General features: G+C 42.2%; 1 protein-coding gene across 1 annotated transcript in view; it reads right to left on the reverse strand.

The window, feature by feature from the left end:
* The window catches only part of dennd2b (DENN domain containing 2B), a 55,026-nt gene extending 34,612 nt beyond the window's left edge, over positions 1-20,414 (reverse strand). The window contains exons 1-4 of the mRNA XM_083650936.1: positions 20,357-20,414; positions 10,305-10,403; positions 4,316-5,605; positions 2,040-2,191 (exon numbers count right to left, since the gene is read on the reverse strand). Coding sequence (XP_083507062.1) covers positions 2,040-2,191; positions 4,316-5,605; positions 10,305-10,378 — 1,516 coding nt within the window. The 5' untranslated portion in view covers positions 10,379-10,403; positions 20,357-20,414. The remainder of the gene's footprint in view (positions 1-2,039; positions 2,192-4,315; positions 5,606-10,304; positions 10,404-20,356) is intronic.
* Between the last annotated feature and the right edge of the window lie 2,417 nt (positions 20,415-22,831).

The raw sequence follows: 22,831 nt of genomic DNA on the forward strand, positions 1-22,831 counted from the left end.
GAGCTGGCAACTGCACTGGGCAGCGGGCCTCAGGTCATCGGCTAGTGGAAATGAATTTGGCTCTTAAACATGTCTAGCACTTCATAGACTCCATAGAGTTCTATGAGTTGATCCTGTTTAAACTGAGACACACAACACATCCCATAAACAACTGTACACAATTCAACACAACACACACAAGACACACACAACACATCCCATAAACAACTGCAACATCAGAAGATCACGTTGGACAATGCAAATTTAAGTGAGCTCATTTAACACGAATCTGGCCTCAAACAAATTCTCCCCCATTGAAACAACTGATGAATCTGACAATAAGTAGTTTTAGACAGACTGATGTAATAAACTGTGCCAGCACCAGGCATACAGATATATAAAACAACCTGAGTGGATCTTGATACATTTGTAAAATGGGCCTGAGAACCTTTTTGTCGTTGTTGTATTGGAACACTTTGTCTAAAAACCATTCGTCTAAACCAGCAAATATCACAAAGGACAGTGTTGTGTTGCAAATATGCTCAGAAAAGGAGCAGTGGGATGTGGATTTTGGCAGCTTATCCTCTGTGTTGGTAGATGGCACTCGGCAGTATTGTCGGAAGATCAGCCCACTTAAAGGCTGCTGCTGTACAGATGTAGGAGGGGAGTCATCAAATGATGACATCAAACCATGCTACCATGCAGGTGCTATCCCTATCAGTAACATTTGATTACTCTCCTCTGTTACACTGACTACAACCGTGATATAGGCTATTTACTGTCACCGAAATCTGTCTGAAAGCTGAGAAACACACCCCTTCTGGGTGTGGAGTTTCCATTTTCTCCCCGTTCTCCCCTGGGGTTCCTCCCTACAACATCGGTATGGACCCCCACTAAAACGTGCAAAAGAGATCGTAATAAGATCAGTGATGACAACGTTTAAAGATGGTCCCCGGGCGCTGTATACAAGAAAGCTGCCCACCAGTCAAGATTAAGAAAGATAAGAACGATAAGATCTGGCTGGACAAACAGACAGTTCTCCAATTATAGTAGTAAGATGCAATTGTATATCTGTCATATCCTATCTGTAGCAATATATGACATGGAAGTGGGGATCTCCTAACCATCCTGATTGTTCTGCTGATACAGAGGAATTCACGTGACGCTGCCACATGGTTTGTTTTCACATAACCATCTGGGAATGAGTCGCTCGGGAAACCGTTTCAAAGGGCAGTGCACTTTCAAAAAACACCTGGCAGGTGATTGGATGAACCACCTGTCTATCCCGTCTATCACAGGCTCGCTCTCACTGGCGTCACACCTAAAACCCGGCCGTAGCTGCCTCAGAGGATGCTGATTGGTGCAAACCACTGGTGGTTCAGATTCGAACCAATAGATTGGAGCGTGGCGAGATGCATTTGTCATGTGATCGTGATCTCATGATCTCGCGTGAATCCGGCTGCCTCGCAAGGTTACCAGAGGAATAGCCTGAATCTTCAAATGATATTGGCTGTCAAAATTTGAACTTCATAGTCAATGTGTCATTAGATATCCAGAAAACAGTACAGAGACAACAGAACCGGTAGTGACACTGACAAAAAACAACAACTTTGGAGCTGACTGTGATTCCTCACAAAACTGCAGAGCCACTGTTTTCCCCTTGTTTTAAGAATAAGACAACTGATTGATATCAGATTGATATTTTCCTACGATCCAATCATCACAAACTACGGTAATCATAAAATAATCTGGAAAATAGCAAAAACGTGGTTTCAAAGAAAGGCATACAGTAGCTACGCTAGTACACTTAGAATTTATAAGGCAGAGTGGGTTAATTTTTTTTCCTGAAAAAACTTTCAGCAAGTAAAGTCCATGTAAATACAACATTCGTTGCTGAAAGGCCAAAGTTGGTTTCACTCAAATACACTGGATAGTTCCTACTGAAAAAGGATGTGATAGAAATTGAAAACCCAGGTCAAAAACAGGCCAGTAAGTGATCAAGGTCATTTGGAGGCCATCTCTACTGTATTCAACACCAGTGACGTGTGGCAGGCGCTTACCTACTATGTCCTCATAGGTATTCTCCTCTAAAGTGCTTTTGGAATTGGGCCGACTCCGGGTCTGTCTGGTCACGGTGCCGTTCTCTGTTGGTGGTGATGATGGAGACAAGGAGGAGGGCAGGCTTGCAGCATCCTCTGACTCACACGACTCCCTAGAAAGAAGTGAAGAAAGTCAACACAGACCGAGACGGAGGGGGGGAAAGATGTTACGCACACAAAATGACACGGAGCAAGCAGTCAGATAAGAGTAGAGAGGGGTCTGGCTCACTCGTAACATTCTCCACTGGCCAAGAGAGAGAGAAGGGCTAAACAGGTGGCTAAAAAACACCTCCAGGAGTCCAAAACATGTCTGGTCCCTCAGCAGCCCCAAGTCAAAAGCCGCCAAATATAAAATACCGAAAAGGAGAGGAAGAAAAAATGGAACACAAGCTGCAGGGAAACGAAACGCCAAGCTCAAAATGCTCATTGCTCGGAGCAACATGTGCTCCAATCACAAGACATTCCTGATGAGTCACGCGTAAAAAACATGCAAATATTTCACCAATTCTGTGTGCTGTTTGCACACTATTTGGCACGCTTAATAGTGAGTGTGTGTGCCTGTCTTTGCAGAGGAAGGTCGCTAAATTAGTGCAGGGATCCTACGGCCATGTCGCTGCCTCCACGGCTCGGCTTCTAAGCGTGCTCTGAAAATTGCCTGAGCCGCAGGAATGTTAAACACAGAGTCCAAGTCGTGAATGTTTCAGGATTTCATCCCCATCAGAAAGAGCTGCGATGGCCCCGCCCTCACGTAATGGACTGAAGACATCTTACTCTGAGCGCTATAAATAAAGAATGAAGACTAGATACTACAGAAACATCAGATTTAGACTATCTACACAACTACAGAGCAGCATCATAATTCAGATTGGGGCACTTCACTACTTTACCTAGTAGTACATTGCTGCCACAAACTAAAGGAAATCAGAGAATATCTATACTAAATAACTGGCAGTGTTGGGCAAGTTACTTTCAAAATGTAATATACTACACGTATTACTAGTTACTTTAATTTGAAAGTAATAAGTTACTTGACAATACAATATTACTTTCTGTGTAGAGTAGCTCGTTACTTATTACACTACTATTGCATTACTTTTACCAAAACAACAGCAGCAGCAGAATGACATCGCCGCCCCGGAACCATCCCGAAAAATAATTTCAACCGCCTTGAAGTCAGTGTAAACAATCCACAATTCTAAACATTATTCTTTTCCTTTGTTATTGTCATCTATATTGGTTATTTGCATAAAAACACACACTTTGATTAGGAAATGATTGTATCTTTTTTAAATATGTGCTTTGATGTAACTCAATTTGTAACTTGAGTTACTTGACAAAGTAACTGGTATAATATTACTGAAATCCCATAAATAATAAGTTATATTACCGAGTTACTGGTAAAAGTAATATATTACATGTAATATGTTACTTTTGTAATGAGTTACCCCCAACACTGGTAACAGGCGAAGTTTTAGTAAACTAGTATTGTTTTGATGTAGGAATATGGTGCTACTTTAAGTCTACAGTCTGACTCTACTGTCTACTACAGTAGAGTACAATATATTAGTAATGTAGCTTATAAATGAGCTATTCAATGTGAACTGCCTTTCTGTGACCCTATTAGGGTAAAACGCCTATGATGATATCATTCATGATGACAAAACACATGAGGCAAGCTAGGATGACAAAAGGGCTACAGGCAGTATCAACATAACATGATACTCTAGTTTACATGAAGCCAGGCACTAACACTATTATTCATTAGTGGAAAAGACAGATTCCCTATTCATCTCTCCGCTTATCAAATCCTAACAGAGGAACCAAATAAGACCGCTCCATCGCTACAACCAGACAAAGTAGCCTGGCCAGTAACCTATTACACTACAACACACCCACAAAACAAACAGCTAGCCTGTGATCCTTATCCCCAACAACATTCTCAAGACATGTTAGAAACAGTTCAAAATCCAAGAAAAATAAATGATCTGCCATACATGTGGAACTCCCCAAATGGGTCTAAAACAAATCCCTCGCACCCGTGTTTTGACTGAAGACGGGTGGTTTCACATTGCATACGCAGCAGCATCATAAATCAGCATCTCCAGTGAGGAAGACTGAAGGGGGGGAAAGGACATGAATGGTTTTACTGTCTGAGAATGCAGCAACAAAACACACAACGCGATCAAAGGTGTTCGTTCGCATCTTCGACTAAAAGAAACAGAAAACTCTTGTCTCACCTATCCTGGAGTCTCGCGGGGGTGCTCCCCTCAGTCTTCGCCGTACGCGTCACGCTAGGGGCCGGGGTAGAGGGCAGCGGCGGGGGGGACTCAGAGGCTCTGCTTGGAGGTAGTCCATTGGTTGGCAACACATCCGTCTGGTTCTGGTTGGCGTCGTACTCAAAAGTGCGTTTGGGTTTGGGCAAGGGGTTGACTGGTGTGCCCCCAGCGGTGTGTGGGCCGGCCAGCTCCGGGCTCTCAGACCTCGTGGAGCTCACACTAAACCTCTGTCTGAGTTTAGAGAGCTTATCAGACACCGAAAGGATGTCCGGTTCAGTGGCCAGTGAGCAAATACTGCTGCGCTTACTGGTGCACGCACTGTCCAAGTCCTCTGTCCCACCGAGCACGAAAGACCTTTGCCTCGTCTTGTCCGGAGCATAGCAGTTATTCAGATAACGTGGAGGGGTTGAGCTGGGGCTCTCCTTCAGGGCCTGCTCGATCTTTTGTATCCTATTGAGGACTGCCGATTTGTCCTTCCGCGCCGAGACGGACCGTAGGAATGTCCCCGAGGTCTCCGTTTTCCCTAACCGCTTCTGAAAGCGGCCCACGCCGTCTTTGTCCGACGCCGCCTCCTCTTCCTCCGTCTCTGTGTAGGAGCACTCGGAGAACGCCGTGCTCATCCTGCGGACCCCCTTAAAGTCAAACGTCTTGTCACTGCAGGGGGACGACAGCATGCTGGGGCAGCCTTCGCTACCCCCGACACGCTCCCCTCCTGGCCGTTTCTCCAGACACAAGCTCATCCTAGGCAGAGTCACCCTCCTGCACTCCCATTCCGAGATCTTTTTGCGGATAGCGGTGGGGGGTGCACCCGTTACTGGACGGGTGAGGGAAAGGGTGCGCTTGTGGCCTTGGCTAGAGGGAGGTCCCAGCGAGAGTGTGCTCCAGCTCAAGGGCCTACCGTTAAGTCCATCTCCCCGGGAAAGATCGCCTTGTTTCGGAGTGTCCCCCTGCTCCTCCTGGATGCCCTGGCTTTCCTCACACGCCTGGGTGAGAGCTGGGGGTTTGTAGATGGAGAGTGTGTTTTCCAAGCAGCTGATGCTCTTAGACTTGGTGAGTGGGCCGTGCGCGTCGTCGACGTCCACGACGCACAGGCTAGCGGTCTTGCTGCTCCGGCCAGCACGCCCCAGGAACCTGCCGTCGGTTCTGACGTACTTGCTCTCCTTCCCGGAACCCTCACCGTCGCTGAGGAGAGGCTGCTGGCACCGCGCCTGACTGGCTGAGAGAATAGGAGGCGGGGATGTAGACTGGCACCTGCAAGCAAGATAGAGAGAGGTGTGAGTGAGGGCGTGAACTCACATCTCGGAAACGTTTGGCAACAATAACATTGATATGTTTGTTCCTAGAAAAGAAGGTAGGAAAAAAGGCACATGTCAGCCTGATAATTATCATTAATATTCCACTCAACCAGTCCCAGTTTGGATGCACAACATTTTTCATATTTTTTCATATTTTCCACATTCTGGCATAACAGTAAAGTCAAAACTATGAAATAACCCAAATGTAATTATGCAGATAAAAGTGTTAAACAAATCAAAACTCTCTTATTTGAGATCGCTTAAAGTAGACACCCTTTGCCTTGATGGAAAGACAAAGGCTTTGGGAAAACAATTCATACATACATTTGTTTCAGAAACAAATTTCAAACATTTAAACGTAAACCTCTATACCAAAATGGCTTTAAGATCATGAAACCCATAGTACATTCAATCAGATGTGTCCAAACTTTTGACTGGTACTAGGCTACAATAACAGGTGTGGAATAGAAAGAAGAAATAACTATGGAATGGAAGGGACCACAAGACCTTAAGGAAAAGACCTTAAAGAAAAGACCTTAAAGAATCACATCAACGTTTTGAATTGATTTCCAAGATAAAAGACAAAATGAAAACTTGAACCACATATTTAAAACAACCAAAGGAAAGTATTCTGTCTTTGGCAGCAGGAGATCGAAATTAAGGCCAGAGCAAATACAGACCACATTAAAATGCCCACGAGGAGTTTTCCACAGGACTTAGGGAGAATCACTGTGGACCTCACACACATAAAGAACCCATGACACTGAGCAAGATATGCAACCTTACCTGTAGCAGACGCACTGCTGCGCTCTGGTCCTCAAAGCCTTCTCTCTGTGTGATCCCTAAGGCTAACTGACACACAGACTGGATGCTAGTCCCACGGTCACTGCTGACTACACTATTGTTCACCACGCACAAACATTCTGGGAACTTGATTTAAGGTTTCCACACAGACTGTGTGAGAGACAGACTTTCCCTAATGGATCGCTGACACCTTGCTGCTACTCATTTTCAGGAACTCTGTCACGACTTGGAAGCTCGCTGACTGTTGCGAAAGTGAAGCGTCGGGAGATCTGATGTCATAGCCGCGGTTAGAATAACAAGCGTAGGGGGGCTGCTGGGAGGTGGAAGCTGAGTGCTGTGTGGACTATGATCCAGCCATGCAGGTTGGGACAGATCTCTCTTCACACGTCCCTGCCTTTCCCTGGTTTCTTTACTCATGCTCCAGGGCGGGTGAGACTGTTATCACACCTGGGAACCTGCAAGCCCTACGCAGGTGATCAAGTCTACAGGATGGATTGTCTCATCTAATTTCCCGATGACAAATCGAGTATTTCCAGGTATTCCGGCCTTGCCTGAAGAGTCTTACAACACACTCTCTATAGCGCCTGCTGATTTGTCCTGTTTTCAAGTAGGATGAACACAGGATTAATCAGATTAAGATTATAGTTTGATTGAAGCATTAAAATGGATTTAAACAACATCATCTCCGCCAGCTTGGTACACATGGATTAACTGGATAGGTTAGTCTACGAACAATGTTCTCATACTCCGACTCGGTTGCTTAATATTCAATATGAAATCTCAGATTGTCACATACCCATTTAAAACAATGTTCAATTTGTTCACTATTTGGTTAACATCAACATTTGAAATTGCTTTTGCCATCACTCATTCTCATGTAAAAACACTGCTCTGTAGCCAAGGAATTTGAATCTGAGTGACTTACTAAGGTGTTTAAAGCTCACATATTCTATACTTTCCAGTGCTTTATTTTATGTCTTGAGGTCCATTAAAAGCTGTTTGTATGGTGTTATATATAGACACCAAAAAAAATAAAACACATTTTTACGTCCAGCATGACTCTGATCCTTGCCAACAACAGGCTGTGTTATGGCTCATTAATATTAACAATCTTTCTATCCAGATTAACCGCCTCAAGAACAAAATGTGAGACAGCACAGTGCCGGCAGACCAGGCAGCGGCAGGTAGGGTATAATAAACAATATATAATATATATATACTGTGTATACATGTATATATAATATATACTCCAGGTATAATAAACAATGACAACCACTCAACCACTTTGAGAAAAATGCTTTGTTAGTCTATTACAGTATTTCTTACAAAAATTATAATGAGCCATCCTTTGTGACACTTATGGAAGTCCATTTAGGGGCTCAGTTTCCTCATATGGATTGTGTGGATTTAGTGGGCTACCGTTCGTTTTGATATACTTCCACCGTGTTTAGATAGATAGCATATCCAACATTACTCCATCAAAGAGGCAAGAGAAATCCTGTTTTACACAATCAAAAATATTGCGCACAACTCAACTTAATTAGGTTGTATGTCCTCTGATTATAACCTTACTCAGAATATTACTATGCATATAAACAGGAAAATGGTTGATGGCAAACGAATTATAATTTTCAAAAGCACACTGTGTAAAGATGCCCTTATAATCGTCACTCGTCGGCTTTCTAAATCCAGGTGTGTCCAACAAATTAAAGAGATGCGCACATCCCACTTATAAGTGAAAACTCCATCACTCTTGCATACTTGAACAACCTATAATCCATCAAACACACTTCCAGGTTTTATGATGTCCAGTAGGGAGCAGTTCTAATTTGTCTGGCAAATTAAAATCATAATGGTTCTTTGGCAAAATCAACCCTGTCTAAAACTCTGCCAAGTAGCACGGCTAATGCAGAAGGCCAGAGAGAGGCAGCGGTGTCTTTGAAGACAACGAGCAGAGAGGTGGCCAGACCAAACACAAACAGTAATGCAGATCTAACGCCAATAAAAGCACAAATTAGTGAGTTATTCACATCCGTTTTCACTTTAAATTTTGTCTATAATGTATGGGTTTGATCCTCTTTTACATTTTATTTTCTTATTTCAAAATCAGAAAATGGAACAGAATTCCCTGGTGTGCCTCCATCCGATCCTGAACTATGCTGACTACAGCCTCCTGACTCACAGATCCAAAATGGTGCCGGTGTGGCAGGACCAGGCTCCTGTAGAGTGGCAGTGAAATATTTACTAGTGATAGAAATTGGCCTGAGGCTGTCCTTTATGAACAAGAAAGACTATACATATGTTTAAGTATATTAGTGACTAGGGCAGGGTTGAAAAGAAAAATCGATATATCCATATCAAATCGATACTCATTTGAAAGAACTGATATCATAAATCGTTCATAAATTATTTTAATATAATGCCTTTTTCCGTGGATGCTTGAAACTTTAACCCTGTTGAGACCCAAAAACCACCAGAAATCAAGACTTTGTCACCCCCACACCTTGTTTATCAGAATCATATCGAATCAGAAAATCAGTGGGGATACCTACCCAGCCCTATCAGTGACCGATTCAGTGGCCCACCATGTGGACTGCATGCTGTAATTCAGTGTGAAACCCCCATTCCAACCACTTTGAAAATTCACTGAATTTTAAGACATTATTTAATATAGTCGATTGCTAGTGTTTGCTTTGTTCCTTTTGTTTTACAGTACTTTATTTTACAGTATAGCTTTGTTTGTGTTTGTCGATCAAAATCTGATCAACTCACTGTACTTTAAAGATGATATAATTACATAGCAAGAGATCCAGTATCAACATCAACATCAGTGATGAGTCAATCAGCCATAGAATAAAACATGCTTAAAAAATATAGCCTAATTTGGCTGGGATGACTTCTTTAAGTTGTCAAATGTTTGACTGAAGTATGAAGACATTTCAAGTTCATATTGAATCAAAAAGAAAACAGAATTCTTGTCTATTTAGGGCTTGCTGGGACCGGGGTCTTTAAGGGTTCTGCTGGTCTGGATCAAGCTTGTAAAAATAAGCCCGGCTCTGGCAATAGACGGCCTCAGCTGGGCCGACCACACATAGAGTTACTGCACACAGAGCTGGATGCCACTGACAAGCTGGCCTCTGGCTCTCACTCCGGCTGCACACAAACCACTTCCTGCCGGGTGACCAGGATGGACGGAGCTCAAGGGCAGCACTTGCACCAGCCTATTATAGCTCACCATCGATTTGTAAACTCTGCCATTTATTTGACACCCATCACCTGCTGGCCCTTTCTTTCTCTCACTTGTTTTTACAAACCCAGCACATATTATTTGACTCCAGCAGACGTTTTGGATGCCTTTTTGTAACTCTATAATATAGAGTATATAGAGTCTGTATACTGTAGACTTTGGCATTTTGGTAACAGTTTCTATGAAGGTCATGTCTATAATGCATTATGAGCACATTCATGAGGCATAATGCATTTGTAAGCCTTTATAAAACTCTTTATAAATGTCAGCTCTTAACATGCTAACACAGCTTCAGCTCACTACTCACAGTTCATAGTTGAACAGGGCCCTACTCCAGAATACAGGATCCTCTTTACAAAAACATGGAAAGTCCAATCAAGTTTGTACTTTCTCATAACACTACTATGAACTGATAATTCATGGAGAGAAACTGTTGAAATCAACAGACATCGTCAACGACTCCGCTCTTTAATACCATTCTGATTTAAATAGAACAAAAAAAATCCAATCTGAGGAAAAAGTGGAAGCTTTAATGCCATGTGCCATGAATCCTAGATAAGCAGCCCTCCCCCGAGTCCCCGTCCCAGATGCTGATGTCACTGACCTGTCGGGGACGTCCCGAGGAGCTTTACCCCCTCCTGCACGAGGCGCAGCCTTCGAACTCTTGTTGGCAGTCATGTTTGCCAGGGAACCGCCCACTCACCTGATGGACAAACATAAATGATATGAAACACCAGGAATAGCTGCAGCATTTCAGAAGCTATGAGAAAAAACAAAAGGCATGAACTGCAAACGAAAACTGAGGATTATTTAGGCTTATGAGTGTTATTTGTGTGTGTTTTTGACACCCCTTCCCCCAGTGGAGAACAGACTGATGGCAGCAGTAAGGCTGTGATATAGTTATGTGATAACAGAATCATGGACGGAATCGTGGAATTGAGCATTTAAAAAAGCTATGACACAGCTTCCATAGACAAAATTGGGCAAAAAAATAAAAAATAAAAAAAATACATAAAATAGAACCTCAATGCTTAGGACAGGTGGGGGCCGGGGGGGGTCAACTTTGGCCCAGTGGGCCACCAGACTTGCATTACCCTACACTGGGCGAAACGCTGCTACTGAACTTTGCTATTAGAGATTTATAGGAAAGCTTTGGTAGGCAAGCAGGCATCAGAGCGTTTTCCTACCAAGATCCCTACCTCAAACCAATTTCCTCTTGCAATTAAGAAAGCAAATTCTTTGGAAATACATATATTCAAATCCAAGCTCAAAACCTAAAATCTATTTTCACCATTACAGCCCTGACCAGCCCTAGCCCTGTCTAGTGCGAGACCAGACAGCATGAATATAGTAACCAGACTTTCTGGAACCCAGACTCAGGTTCTTCCTCTTGCTCTTTGTTGCATACTGTTTTGCCTAATTTTGGTATGTGATTGATTTTTGATTACCGGTAGTTAGATCTAGGTAGATAGATCTAGGTAGATAGATCTAGGTAGTTAGATCTAGGTAGTTAGATCTAGGTAGATAGATCTAGGTAGATAGATCTAGGTAGTTAGATCTAGGTAGTTAGATCTAGGTAGATGGATCTAGGTAGTTAGATCTAGGTAGTTAGATCTAGGTAGATGGATCTAGGTAGTTAGATCTAGGTAGTTAGATCTAGGTAGATAGATTGAGGTCAATAGATCTAGGTAGATAGATCTAGGTAGTTAGAACTAGGTAGATAGATCTAGGTAGATAGATCTAGGTAGGCTCGTTCTCTGTCAAGTCCTTTCAGAGACAATGCTTTGTTATGAAAAGCTCTATGATGAAACTTGACTTGACACAGAGGCCGAACCCAGAGTTCTTTGGAATTTGGAAGCGGTTATGATCTGCGTAAGATCTCATACAAAGGTGTGGTTAGACGCCCTTCAAAGTCCATCCAATTCCAATAAGCGCAATTGGACCTTACTTATTCGATTGGATTGTAGAACAGTTGCAGACATTGCACAGTTATTTGGATTCAGTGAGCTCTAGCAGTGTATGTGTTGGACAGCCAGAGAGCAAAGGAAAAAGTCCAGTGTTTTCATTACAAATGGGTTTTTTGCTTCTAATATGTACAGAAGAGTTGTAGTTTTAGTGCTTCAGACTCTCGGGATTCTATACACACAGTCATGGTCTCTATCTAATACAGAGGTTAATGAACCATTACCCCATTTTAACCAGTTAGATTTAATCATGGAATATACTGTCAATCCATTTCCTACATCCTACATCCTACAATCAAAGTCCTGCAAAGCTGAAGCAGCAGAAAAACCGTTAACACATCGTCCTCACCATAAACACTTCCTGGATGCTTAACCTCCCATTAGACCAGCAATTTACTAACCCCTATAATAGGGTTTAGTAATAATAGTATTATTATCTATTTATTTTCTAACGCAGCATCGACCCTTCCAAGAACACCTTCTATTCCCATTCTTCAGCTAAAAAAAAAGATGGTTCTGATGTATGAGGAGGTCAAATGCTCCCGGAGATCAGAGGTGGAGGATGGGAGGGTGCTTTGGCAGGGTGACTTGTTTACAGGAAGTTGTTGTATGGAGAAGGCAGCCAATCAGCAGTGGAGCTGAGGACCTATATAGACAGATGAGGAGAGAGGCAGCATTCCTGCTGTCGGCTATTTCCTGTGGCAGCGGACTGGGCTAAGTGGAGTGGCCATGCGTCCTTATTTTGATCAAACACAAAGAATGGTCCGGTTCAATCCTCCTGACAGCTCTCAAACACGGTCGTTATTCTGTGCTTTGGGGTTCTGGACGAAAAGGTCATCTAAACATGGCACAGCAAGTGCAACGATTTATGGTACATCAGGAGAAAGCAGGCCATGAAAGCTAGAGGCGTATACGGTACTTCCTGTGACTGCGGTAAACACAGACCGAATTGCAGAATTTATGTTTGACAATGGTATTCTAACAATAAATGTGGAATCCCACAGAAATGGCTTTAAAAGGTTGATTTTCCACCACTTTGCGAACAGAAACGTCTCTGGATACTTCAAGCCTACCTACATATTGAAATTTGAGAGTGCATCGATGCGCATATAGACCACCGGAAAACAAACAAAGACTACGACAGCATCTGAAAAGTTCCGAAACATGGCAACTGCTCTCATGGCAACTGCTCGAAAATTTAGAGTAGGCCTAGAACAAATTCTCAAATGATTCTACAAACCGCTGCTATGGAGATTTTGTCACTGACTTTGCACACAGTCAAGTGGAAAAGCAAACTTGCAACAAACAAGCAAGTCAAAGGTCAAAGGTCATTTTCATTGACTTCATTGACTAAGATGGATAAGACTTTCTTCTTTCACTGAAAACGTTGGACCATTCGATAATTTTACTGCACCCTAAAGCAAATATGGATCAGGAAGTGTGATTTTTTTAATATATATATTTTTATGTATATCATGTATATATTGTTTTCCTATTTTTATGAATGTTTATTGTGTAGATTTTTGAATTATGTAAATTGTAACTTTTTACCTATTTATTCTGTGAAAGCATTTGTAAGGAAATGTGCTATACAAATAAACTTGAACTGAATAAGTGAACTGAGCACCCTAAAGCAAATATACAAGGATTAGGGAGAAAACTGCCGTCAGTTATAGAAGTCAAGAAAATGTTTTAATATACTTGTTCTATGCACTTAAATTTAGCTATCATGCGGGTAACAATGCTAATTTTCTTCCATTTGTATGCTAGCATTTTAAGCATTTTGGCTGAGAAAGCTCTACAACAAAACAATCAGAGAAATGGGTCACAAAGGTCCAAGATGGAGTTGGCAGAGTAAACACCAAGGCGTTAGCCAACTGACTTCCTGAGGTGTGATAACATCTTGTGCAAAAAAAGATCACCGGCTGTAAACAACCATTTCCAAGCAAGCTCCAGAGTATCTTTGAAGTGCATTCAACCAGATTCAAGACCAATTTTCTTGAGAGGTCAGAGCCAGAGGCAAGCTAAACGTCAACCGCTAAGAGATAGCCACCACATCCATGAGTTGTCAACAAGCTTACTGCTAATGGGGAGCATTAGCATTGTTGATGACAGACTTGGCACTGATGGTAAAATAGATCACTTCTACGGGAAGGCAGGTCTACGAAAGGGAACAACATTGTGTGGCCATGTTTTGTCTGAGGGTTTCAAATGATTTATACAGGCTTTTGATTTCCCTAAGATGTCAAGTTGTTTAGTTGCGTTATCATGGAGCACACCTGCCAGATATTTCTGTGGAATTTCATGTACTGACTTAACACGGAGCTGACTCAAAAGTGTCTGTTTATTTAGCGAGAATGACTTCCATAGTGAGGTTATAAAAGACTCTGTAGGCTTCTCACCTTTACATTTTCGTCCAGAGTCACCGACAACATGACAGTTACATGACCGACAACATGATTTACATCCACAACACATAGAGCAACATGGTGGTTACCACTGATTCTGCAATGCTTAACTTTGACATTGAAGGATTTATTCTTCATCTATCTGTGTTTTTTTATTTTATTGAACCATTGTTGATGAAGCAAGCATCCATAACTGGACCCCTTAAGAAATCATGATTGCTTGTGTTTCTTCATCTGTTTCACTTTTAATTCAGAATCTTTCAACATACTTTCCATTCTCTTTTCTCTAAAATGTAGGTTTAAAAAATGCAAAACACAACACAGGCATACAATTTCTGTAATTGGTTGGTATTGAGTCACTCCAGGTCCAATGAAACAACACACATACTTCAATCTATGCTCAGAGTTTTGAACAACTTGGAACAAGAAGTAAACTAAACTCTGAAAGCACCGAACCAAGAACAAAACCTGTTCATCATCACAGTCATTTAAATGCTCTAGCTTAGCTATTTCAGATGCTATTTTCCTGGCTTCCTCATGTCCAGAAGTACAAATTGATGGCAAGAGAGGGAGAGGCATATCAATGCATTTCTCTCAGCAACAAGAACATATTGATGAAGTGGGAATAAAAGAACGTCTCCATGAGACTCTGGGCTGGGAATAAAAGAGGTCTTTGTGTCCAACACGTCCTTGAGAGGGAGCTGTGGTTAAAAAGTAAGCCTTTTATCAGGAGAGTGAACCTCACAACGCTTAGGCAAAGCTTGTGTGTGGTTTGTGTGGTTTGTGTGGTGTGTGTGTGTGCGTGCGCGCGTGTGTGTGTGAATCCATAAGGTAAAAGATCTTGACTCCACAAGTCCTTGGCCCTGTCAGATTTGACAGATCGTCTGATCCACATGTCTGCCCGTCACAGGAATGCACTAATATTTGCCTTATCCATCAGACGCCGGCTGCATTCAACACATGAAAGAATGTTTTCAGAGGGTGGAAGCACAGCTGGGTGGAAACACCTGGATCTAATGTAAGAGCTTCTTTCTCATTCAACAAAGACTACTGGCAATTAAAATTCAGCACCTGCATGGCACTTCCTGTTCAGTGCAGCGCTATTTCACTTCATTTAAAGATCCAGTGCACTGATTTCAACTCAGTCAAGAAATATTTTATGTTGATTTCTTTCTAACATAATGTTTTTCTTCCTTCTTTTTATTTTTTGTTGCGATACGGATATCCAGTGTTGGAACTTTGCCACTCAGCAACAATGGACGCACAGAGATTTTGCCTATAGTGGCTGGCAACTCATTATCTATGCATACTTTCGCCCAATCACAGCATTCATTAGAGCCTTGGTGTAGGTGACATCAGAGCAATCTAGTAAGAGAGTGGTGTCAGCGGAGGTCCAAAATGCATGACTCAGGAGCCAATGAATAGCCAGGAAGGAGGCGCGCGCTACTTTTGGATGCTAAAATAAAGCAGATAGTGGACAATTTGATTCTTTAAACGTCGGACCCTTTCAAAGTACAACACAAACTGTCCATTTTGCTGCAACTCGACAGTGCTGATTAATCCAGAATCTTACTTCCTGGAACTCTTGAGAGTAAAAAAACTGGTCCATTGGAGTGAACGGAGATGTCGCGACTCTTCTATATACATGACTCTGGGTGACATCAACTACACCAACGAAGGACCCTATAAAAGAAGGATAAGACATCACTCACGTCATAGCGTTTGAATTCTGCATTGGGGGGCGAGCAGGGTAAGTCCCACTATAAGCCATCATATCTGTCATTTCAGCTTTGATTGAAAAATGCTTCCACCAGATTAAAGAAAAGACATTATGCGATGTTGACTGAAGTTTTTATGTAAATGTGCATGTTAGTTTTCCTTATTATTGGTCTCCAAACAGATCATGGCTCTGTCCAGCAGCTGCATACAGCTCAACTCAAGCCCCTGTTTGGTCCAAAATAGAGCTAGATTAGCTAACTACATCATGATAAATGACCACACAGGGTATCAGTCAACATCATGTAATGTGTTTTCTTTAATCTGGTGGAAGCATTTTTCAATCAAAGCTGAAACAACACAGATATGATGGTTTATAGTGGGACTTTCCCTGTGTCCACCCCATTCACTTCAATAGAACTGGCCACAAAGTCTGGCCGCAATAGACCAAATCAGCGGGATGTTTACATTTACTTCCGGGTACCCCTGGGTCCACACATTATAATGGCGGTGAACGGCACAAACTGACGTGTTGAAGACAAAAACAGACAAAGAAGACAAAAATGGTTCGTCCGTGTTGTGTTGTTGTTTAATATCATTCATAACAACACTTTCACTAACGTTAGTGGTTATTTACCTGTTGGACCAGACCAGAGTAGACTTGACGCTAAATTAAATTAACGTGGCGTCGGTAGCTCTGTCTGTAACGTTAACGAGTCTGCTCTCGCCGAGAAGAGCCTGGTGACGCGAGGTTACGAGTCTGCAAAAAAACAGCGAGTTTGACAGACAAACAAACATTATTAGCTAGCTAACACTACATAAAACAAACACAGAAGAAAGGCTAGATACGTCGGACAAGCATGTTTACCAACCGTTTAACCATTTAAATTGAAAGTAGTCGGCCGAAAACAGCGAGAGGGTTTGACAGCATTTATTTGACAACACGCACATTTAAACCTGCCGCCTTCCCCAAGTGGTACCCGGAAGTAAATTTGTTTACATGGTGACGTCACGGTGATTTGGTCTATACAAAATGTGAATGCTGTGATGTGATTGATGTCTTATCCTTCTTTTTTAGGGTCCTTGATTTACACCAGGAAGTCGATTCTAAATCTGGCTGACAACCAGAGTGTTGTTATTATAACATACAATTGAGAAATGCAATTCTTTAAATTATGTTGGTTTATTTCAAAATTATTCCTAATGGACAAGCGTCAATTAATCTAATTTTAAGTGGATTCCAATTTCTGGCTTCCACAAATAGAGGATAACATTGTAAGTCTGTTCTACAGTCTACCGCACCTCGGCTTTTCTGGCAGACAGGTCCTCTGGTTCTGCTGATCTGCAACCTGACTTCAAGGTTTTAAAACCACCACGGAGCTCACTCGCTGCCAAGAAGCAGTGGGGAAGGGAAGAGTAAAAAAAATCTGTGCAAGTTCTCAAGCTCTTTCCAAACGTCACAACTCACTGGCAGGCAGACATCACTGACTATATGACTATGAGCCCACACAGTGATCCAGGCCACATCCAGGCCATTGTTTCAAACTCTCCAGAAAGAGCATTTTTGTCCAATACGGACAAAAAGGGTTTTGAGCTGGCTGAAACGGACGTGTTAACAGAGCCTGTGTGGGAGTTGAGTTACTGCATAAATATCCTGGTAGTTGGGGGTCCACCTCCAGACACTCAAAGCATTTAGAAATACCGGACATATGGACTGTGCTCGTGATATGTGCAGACATACAGACATTTATCACAGACCAAACAAGATCAAATAGAATCTAATTATCTGACTTGAAAGCTCGATATCACAGAACCTGAGTGTAAGTATTCTGTTCGTAATTAGCAGCCTATACCAAAGGCACAAAAGCGACATAAATGATACTTTAAGAGCGGCCATCTTTCATTTACTTTGACTATTTCAGTGCCAGCAGTGAACTCCCAAGAAAATGACCCAGTCTAGCCTAGCGTATCTACCATATATACCATCTTTTATCTGATGGTAAGTCTGTCTTTGGAGGGCTGTCCCTGACAGCCAAAACCTTAGCTTGTACCGGTGTAAAATACCTACATATTCTGCCACCATAGTCTTGGCCAGGTGGAAGCAATTCTTGGAGCCGATTTTTTTTTTTTTTTTTTTTATCTCACCCACTTTTCAGCCATTCCAGCTTTAAGGCAATCATGGCACATTTTCTCTTTGTAGAACAGAAGAAACCCCTTCCTGTGTAACCTTGATATGAACATGCACAGCTGCGGAGACCGCCATGTGCAAAACATGCTTATGTCCATCTGAGCAGCAGCAGGGGGGGGGGGTAGGATCTGTGTCACTGCAGACAAAGCAGACAAGATGTACTGTTGTTTGCCAGTCTCAAAGCCAGGGTTAAACTAACCTCAACACCAAAATGTTTACTACTACAGTGCCAGTGTTGATGCTTATTTTACTGTGAACATATCTTTCAAAACCACTTTCAAATCAAACGGCCTCTCTTGACAACATTAAAGCTTACATATAAGCTTAGATATAAGCTGACAGTGGAGTTTATCTGGCTCTCTGACAGAATGTCCGTCCTCTCAAGTCAATCTTTCCATTGTTCACATAAGAATGACAAATCAATCAATTTAGATAATTGGGAATTAACTCATGATCCATCAACTATGTTGAAAATTGAAAACAATGACTCCTTTTAATTACATGATCTGGCAAGGTGTGTCCACTTGCTGGGTTGTGAAATGTACTGCCAGATAAAGTACCTGGCGCTTCCGCAGGTCATAGGTTGTTTACTTTACAAAGAGGCTTTGGCGTTTGCACAGCAAGTGAGCCTGAAAGAGCGGCACACACCATCCATCCACAGGTTTTAACAGGCTGAAAGTTCACCAACTCTAATGTTTGCAATCCTAGACGTCAAAGTTGACAGTGGACTGTTAACGTCTGAGCAAGGGTTCGATTCACCAGCATCTCGAAGAGAGGAACGCAGAACATCCAATGCTGTGTTGATGTTGATGTCATGGTGATGTGATGTCATGTCATGATGATGTCAATGTCTGGTAGCGACTTGGCACATGTTGGTTCCAGAAATCATCATGACTCAAGTCACACATTGTTTCACAGTGAGAAATAGTCTTTTCATGTCCCACTCCCAAACAAATCATTAGTAACAGGGTGACCTTACTGTCAAACTCCACTAAAACCCAGATGTCTCCGCCATATTCGTTCCAAGCGTATAACATCTTCCTCTAATATGTGTTAGTATAGCTTTGATATTTTTCCATTCACTCTGCATAAAAACAAAAGCTGAGCTGAAACAAACTACAAAAGAGTCACAAACTACTGCCACACACCTGTAGGTTACATAAAGCTACCTGCTTTTTGGGTAACATTTCTCACTTTGAAAAAGTGAGGTAGGCCTTTTTCAATTGGATTTACAAGTCATCAAATAACAAAGTTTTTAGAAGACCTATATAACAATAAGGAAACAAAATGCCACATTAATCTGAGTCGAGCTCTCCTCATCACTATTCTAATTATGATGATGATGATGATTATCATCATCAGAGGTAAAGACATGTTCCCACACACATTTAGAGGGATGGTTGGGCCAAAATGGATTCCTTGTTGGGTACTAGAAGAAAATGATGGTGGTGGCCGACAGACTCACATATAACTCAGCTCAGAACAGAGGATTAATCACATTTTCTATCAAATGACAGGTTTCAAAGCATCTGGTGACAGGCAGCATTGAATAGGGAACCGAGGGGCCTCCAACAGCTTTGTGCTGACAGTCTCTCGTCCGGTGAGAGGGAAAGGTCATTGTTAGATGTGCACAATAGAAAGTCTATTTGAGAGAGAGAGAGAGAGAGAGAGAGAGAGAGAGAGAGAGAGAGAGAGAGAGAGAGAGAGAGAGAGAGAGAGAGAGAGAGAGAGAGAGAGAGAGAGAGAGAGAGAAGTGAAAGCGCTCTCCCACAGTCTGCATTTTAGCCTACACACTTAGCCTAATAAGACTCATTGTCATTTTGTTAGGAATTCTGCTACATAAATACAGTTCATTGTTGTTATTGTTAAGAAGTGAAGCGGAAGAACTCTATGTCCGAAAAGAAACTTTGTCCCCTCAGTGCCCCACAAGAGGAAAACAGCACAGTGTCCGTCAGAATGTGCTCTGTGCGCCTGGACTGTTTCTGCTTATCTGCAAGTTTGACTTTTTCATGTTACGCTAACGGTTAGCCTAATTACACTAAACAGAGCACTTTCACCGGCGTCTACTGCCTATCTATCTATCCGTTGTGACTTTTTCCTCTCATTCAAATGGTCAGCTGGAAGAAAGAAAGAAAAATACCAGACTGCTCAATTCCATCGTTTAACATGTTGATGACCAAATATGGTGACATTGGAGACGAGGTCCGCACTTTAACGCACCTTGCGCATTTTCGGTAACATTTCGCGTGGAATTGTTTCTATGCTTGTTTTCGTCCGTTTAAAAACCGGTGTCCGGTTCCCTGCACGTTTCATTAACGCGCCTGCCGAAGTCGCCTTTAATAATGCCAGTCTCAAAAAGCAGTCGGCTTTAAAACGTTACCTCAGAGTTTCGCCTCACATCCATGGCCATTTTCATAATCAGCTTAATAATCCCCTGCGACGCACAATCCCGTTGATCTATGCGGTGAGAAAGTTGAGCCAGTTTGCCCCGGATACCTTTCTCAATACACTGCGAGTCATGTCTTTCCAAAAAAAAAAAAAAAAAAATCCCTGCCTCCCTGCTTGTTGGAGAGTCGTAGGCAGGACTTGTTTCCATGGAAACGGGTTGTTTGCCCCCCGCTTTTCTTGGGATTTGGCCCCATGCCCTTCTGGCTTTGTTTATTGTCATGCTGGGTAATGTCTCTGGGACTAAGTTATGCAGCATATTCACGATCTGAATTCGGCTTATGAGAGAGACAGACTGTTACCCAGAATAACTATAATGCTGCATCTACATTCAATCCCAACTGAGTGGCGAGGTAGATATGAATGCAAACCTTCCAGGAACAGCAAAAGGGATTTCCAGAGACAGGAGCATCACCATCCCATAAAGCAGTGGTTCTTAAAGTGAGGTCTGGGAGGGGTTTCCAGGGGGTCCCCCCAGCAACAAGGGTAATATTTTACAGTAAACTATTGCTATTACTTTACTATGTAAAGTTTGAGAACTTCTCAAACTGAATCATTGACACAAATTATTCCATGGAGGAGACCCCCATTTAATAGGAAATCTTATCAGATGGGGGACCCAGGGACCAAATCTTATCAAATGGAGGCCATGGTCTAATTTGTGTCAGTTTAGGGGTCCTTGACGTGAAAAAGCCTGAGAACCTGCCATAGGGGCAGCAGAACAAACTTCACATAGCCTACATATTTTTGGCCAATTAGTGTGTATATTTTGAAGCATATCTCTAAACATATTCTGAAGTATGTGAATTTTTGCCATAATATGTGTGTTTGCTTTTGGACGTACCCACAGGCATGAACTTGGGGTAACCGCAAAAACACAAATATTCAACCAATATGTAATAGCTATCCCCCTAAGTTTAAGTTAGCACCAAGCAAATTAAATCCTTTGACTCTCACTGCGGTTCTGGAGCATTCGCTGGATCATAAAATGCATCTTTGTAGTTCTGAAATGTTAGCTAAACCACACAATTTGTGCACCATGAATGTTAATTTGGAGACATTTGCACGATATCTAAAAACATAGCATACAGACCAAAGAGGGGGGGGGGGGGGGGGGATCCGAAAGCCACTCATATTCCAAACATCTATAGTATGCCTGCAGCGGTCAGTGCGCATTACAAAAGTACTACTTTTCTGTTTTAGAAAGTCACATATAATAAATCCTTTTTCATTTCAATACGAAATATAAACTAAACACATTTTAAACCAATGTTTGTTTTAGCAAATCATTTCCAATTGCCCCTAGATATAATGTCTGATCAAAATACATGCATGCACGGCACGCACATCGAACACACACACGCACACGCACACGCACACACGCACACACACACACACACACACACACACACACACACACACACACACACACACACACACACACATGCACACACACACACACACACACACACACACACACACACACACACACACACACACACACACACACACACACACACACACACCTGTTCATAAAACACCACAGACCAACATGGATGCAATGTGATCTGCCCTACAATCTATCACAATGCACTGACTGGCACAGGGATTTAATTGTATCAATGACACATAAATAACCCTAATTTGAATTGATGGCTCGTTTTTAAAGCCTCCTCTGTATCTCATTTATCATAAGAGCCTCTTCCACTCCGTCCCAAAAGGAGCTTGCTTGGCATTTTGATTGTTGGGAAATTGGAAGCACAAGTTGTTGGCATTTGCTAGTAGCAAAACCTTGTCCAAGAAAAAATAGTACCAAACCGCACGATATCTAAAAACATAGCATACAGACCAAAGAGGGGGGGGGGGGGGGGGATCCGAAAGCCACTCATATTCCAAACATCTATAGTATGCCTGCAGCGGTCAGTGCGCATTACAAAAGTACTACTTTTCTGTTTTAGAAAGTCACATATAATAAATCCTTTTTCATTTCAATACGAAATATAAACTAAACACATTTTAAACCAATGTTTGTTTTAGCAAATCATTTCCAATTGCCCCTAGATATAATGTCTGATCAAAATACATGCATGCACGGCACGCACATCGAACACACACACGCACACGCACACGCACACACGCACACACACACACACACACACACACACACACACACACACACACACACACACACACACACACATGCACACACACACACACACACACACACACACACACACACACACACACACACACACACACACACACACACACACACACACACACACACCTGTTCATAAAACACCACAGACCAACATGGATGCAATGTGATCTGCCCTACAATCTATCACAATGCACTGACTGGCACAGGGATTTAATTGTATCAATGACACATAAATAACCCTAATTTGAA

Source organism: Poromitra crassiceps (assembly GCF_964638095.1).
Source record: "Poromitra crassiceps genome assembly, chromosome: 14".
NCBI classification, from domain to species: Eukaryota; Metazoa; Chordata; class Actinopteri; order Beryciformes; family Melamphaidae; genus Poromitra; species Poromitra crassiceps.